Source organism: Cryptomeria japonica, chromosome 5, assembly GCF_030272615.1.
Source record: "Cryptomeria japonica chromosome 5, Sugi_1.0, whole genome shotgun sequence".
Taxonomy (NCBI): Eukaryota; Viridiplantae; Streptophyta; class Pinopsida; order Cupressales; family Cupressaceae; genus Cryptomeria; species Cryptomeria japonica.
The window spans coordinates 238046119-238050078 of record NC_081409.1 but is presented as its reverse complement, the minus strand read 5'-3'; the positions used below and the strand labels follow the sequence as shown (position 1 = coordinate 238050078).

At 33.5% G+C, this 3960-nt stretch overlaps 1 protein-coding gene across 1 annotated transcript; it reads left to right on the top strand.

Moving 5' to 3' along the window:
* Window positions 1-872: 872 nt before the first annotated feature.
* Window positions 873-3629, top strand: LOC131028813 (ribulose bisphosphate carboxylase small subunit, chloroplastic 3). Its single transcript, XM_057959161.2, has 3 exons — window positions 873-1302; window positions 3010-3141; window positions 3260-3629. Exons 1-3 carry the CDS (start codon window positions 1087-1089, stop codon window positions 3485-3487), a joined length of 576 nt encoding a protein of 191 aa, XP_057815144.1. The 5' UTR covers window positions 873-1086; the 3' UTR covers window positions 3488-3629.
* Window positions 3630-3960: the final 331 nt, after the last annotated feature.

Here is a 3960-nt window from a genome sequence, read left to right as displayed (position 1 = left end):
ATTTGTAAAGATTTGTTCTTTGCAACATCTTTTCTTTAAGGTTTAATGTATTAGAAATCAATTATGTATATGTTTTCACTTTTATGACATAGTAGTATGTGCTTATATTAGCTTGTTGGAATATGTTTTGAAGAAACTTAGGATAGTGAATGTGCATACTCCATCTCAAATGTCTTTTGAGAGTTAGTGGAGGAAATTTCCAACCCACTACATCAAAAGCCACTAAAAAATTGAAAACTATAAAGTAAGCACTCATATTTTGTAGGATAAAATTCTAATTTATTCTATATACATTTGTTCTTCCTATCTTAAAACCTATTACTTCATAATCAACTTAATTTCTATAATCAACATCATTTAAAAAACTTTAATATATCTATTTAACCATTTCACTCCAAATAATTATAACATAAATACACCATAAAATTGATGGTAATAAATACACGTTAAGATAATTTAGAGAGGACAAACACCCCATGAATATCCATTTAAGTTTTCTTGGGCTTCCTGTCCTCCTACAGACCTAACAACCAAGACACTTGGGAAAGATCCAACATAGAATCCCATGGGTTCTGATATAATCGGACTAATCAAACACTTCTATTTCGAGTTAGGAGTCCAAAGAAGCTTGTCCTTGTTTCCTCCTACCACCCAAATGTCCATCCAATGACCATCATCGCCTTGGTTTGTTTGTTTCCACTATATTTAGAAAAACATGCAATACAAACAAGTCGGTTAAATAATCTATAATTTTTGAAATTAAATATACATAAAATACAGATGGAAGTAAGAAAGCTGGCATAAAGCAAACCCCACAGTGACATCAGAGGTCCTGATTTCAGGAAATGTCTCTTTAAGGAAGTGTGATAAGACAAAGCCAGTGATGATTTTACTGCAATCTTCAGAGGTGATAGCTTTTCACCATGCATGTCTTTAACAGATGGATAAAAGTAACTTCTGACTTATTTATCAGATCACCCAACTTCACAAAGCCTTAATTTTGAATTTGAAAATTTGGAGAGTTTCTTTTCTCTCTCTCTGTTTTGGGGTTGTGGCAAAGAGTGCCAAGGTTTTTTGTAAAGGGCAATGGCATCCTCAGTGATGGTATCTATGTCTTCCTCAGTTTCAGCTCTGAGAAATAGTAGTACTGTTCAAAACAACAGTATTGTTCAGAGCTCCAATGTTGTGCAGGCCTTCAGTGGCCTCAAGCCTACCAGTAGTGCTCTTACATTACCTGCTCTCAGGAAGGAAAAAAATTATAGGAAGATTGGTGGCTGTAGCACCAAAATCTATTGCATGAAGGTGATCAGATCTTCATATTTTGCTTCATGTATACGTGATTTTTGTTTTTCTAATTAGCTATGGTGTCTGACATGTGTATCTGGCTGAGATTCTGTTGGGTTTGATTCATGTTGAACTGGGTAGCAATTTTTTGGGCTAATGGGTCCTTGTCCATGGTGATATGGTTATGTGGGTATGTTTCTAAGTAACGATCAAAGGATCCAAGAGTCCGAGAACATGGAATTTCTTTAATGAAATGGCATAGTTCAACCCATGGGTCTACCATAACACACAATTTGTAGGTCTTAATAGATAATCATCATGTCTGTGATTCAAGCCTGAAGACGACTTTTTTGTTATGTTCTCCTGACTGTAGAGGAGAAGAAAAGAAGAAAAATTCAGGGCTCTACCATTAGGGGGGAAATGGATATTATCTGTGGAACCCCTGGCAAAAGATAGAAACTGAAGAAAAAGGGAGTAACACTGTATATTGAGTTGCAGTAATATGTCTGTCATATGCATTTGGTTCAGTAGGAGTTTCATATATTCTTGGCCCAAAAAAAGTCTAACAGAATAAAATTAGTTTCATATTTTCCATAATGATATTGTGATGTGGGTGTGTTTCTACGTGATGATCCAATGATCCAAGAGTCTGAGAACATGAAATCCCTTCAATGAAATAGGATAGTTCAACTCATAGGTCTACCATACCACCCAAATTGTTTGTGTAGGGAGACTAAGTGGATGTAGGTTATAATAGATAACCATCATGTTGTGATCTAAGCCTAAAGATGACTGTTATGTTATGTTCTCCTGACTGTAAAGAAGAAGAAAAGGAGAAAAATTCAGGGCTCTACCATGACTTAGGTACAAGGGAAAAATGGATATTATCTGTGGAACCCCTGGCAAAAGATAAAAGCTGAGAGAAAAAGGGAGTAAAACTGTATGTTAAGTTGCAGTAATATGCCTGTCATATGAGTTTGGTTCAGTAGGAGTTTCATATTTTCCCGACCCACAAAAATCTGACAGAATAAAATGAGTAGCAGTAATGATTATCATATCGGTTTGATTCATTCAAGTTTTTAGTATAGCGAATTTTGATTTATGTTGCTTTCAAACTTGATCCATATGTGCTACTGCTATAAATCTAAGAAAAATTGAGTCAAACAGATTGGGTTTAGTTTTTTCCTTCGGGAAAATCTGATTTATGCTGCAGTAGAAAATTTGAGTCATATATATTGGGTTTAGGTTTTTCCTACAGAAAAATCTGAATCTGATGTATGCTGCATTGTCCAGGTGTATTTCTATAGAAAAATTAAAATCAGTTTTCTAGTATTTTATGATAGATTAGGAGTGTGATTCGAAATGTTGATTTAAAAATTATTATAAAGTCTAATCTAGAAATCTAAAAACAAATAAAAAATAAAAACAGTTGAATATCACAACCACTGTGAAGTGTAATGTGTAATGATCCAGGTGTAATTCAGCTACAACTCTGAGCAAAACTACCAATTTCTGTCATATGGGTTTGGTTTACTTCATATATTTCTCTCTCTTTAATTTGATTTATGCTGCTTGTAATGATCCAAGTGTTCCTCAGCAATGAAGGAATCCATCTCTGGTAAAATGAGGAATTCAGCGCTTGATTTGATATATTCTGGCAAGTGGGTATTGAATTATAATTTCATATATATTGATCTGATTATGTGGGTTATGATGAATATGCAGACATGGTCTCCAATTGACAACAGGAAATATGAGACGTTATCATATCTGCCTGCTCTCACAGAAGAATCCATTATTAAGGAGATCGAATACATAGTCGCAAAAGGGTGGATTCCATGCCTGGAATTTGATGCTGTAAATCATTTAAAATACCTTCTGAAACCCTTTTTTTAAATTGATGTATTTTTCAAAGTTTTTCACCTTTGATCTTTCTTTTCTTTGAATTCTGTCTTTGGAATGCATGGAATTGCAGGTGGGTAAAATACACAGAGCAAATTCTAATTTCCCAGGATACTATGATGGAAGGTTTTGGACTCTGTGGAAACTTCCCATGTTTGGATGCACAGATGGTTCCCAGGTGTTAGCAGAGATGGATGAATGCAAGAAGACTTTCCCCAATTGTTATATACGTTGTTTGGGGTTTGACAACCAGAAACAAACACAATGTGTTGCCTTCATCGTTCACAAGCCTCAGCAATGAATTAACCAAAGGAAAAACTAAGATGGGGACGATTGATATTTGTTTATTACTAATAAAGCAGGTTGAAACCTAGACTATAAAGAATTGAAAACTTTGTTAGTCCTTAAGCATTTAATGCATAAAAAACTTCTGTTTTGAAAAATTATAGTGATTTTGAGAGGTTCAAAGTTAGACTGAGAATGGAGTGAAAGAGTTTTTCTTGTTCAGTATTGCTTTTAATTTTGTATTAAGAGTTTATTTAGATATATATTAGATTTAATTGAATTTTTTTAATGTTTGAATATTCAGTTTAATTTGTTCATAAATGATTAACATACTGTTAATCAGTTTGTTTGTTTTTTTAATTTAATTGAAATAAATTTATTTTAATTGATCAAAATTAGAAAGCCTAAAAAGCCTACAATGAAGATTTTATACCCATTATAAGAAATTTAAACCTAACACTTAACTAAGCACTGCAAACTTCAGCAATG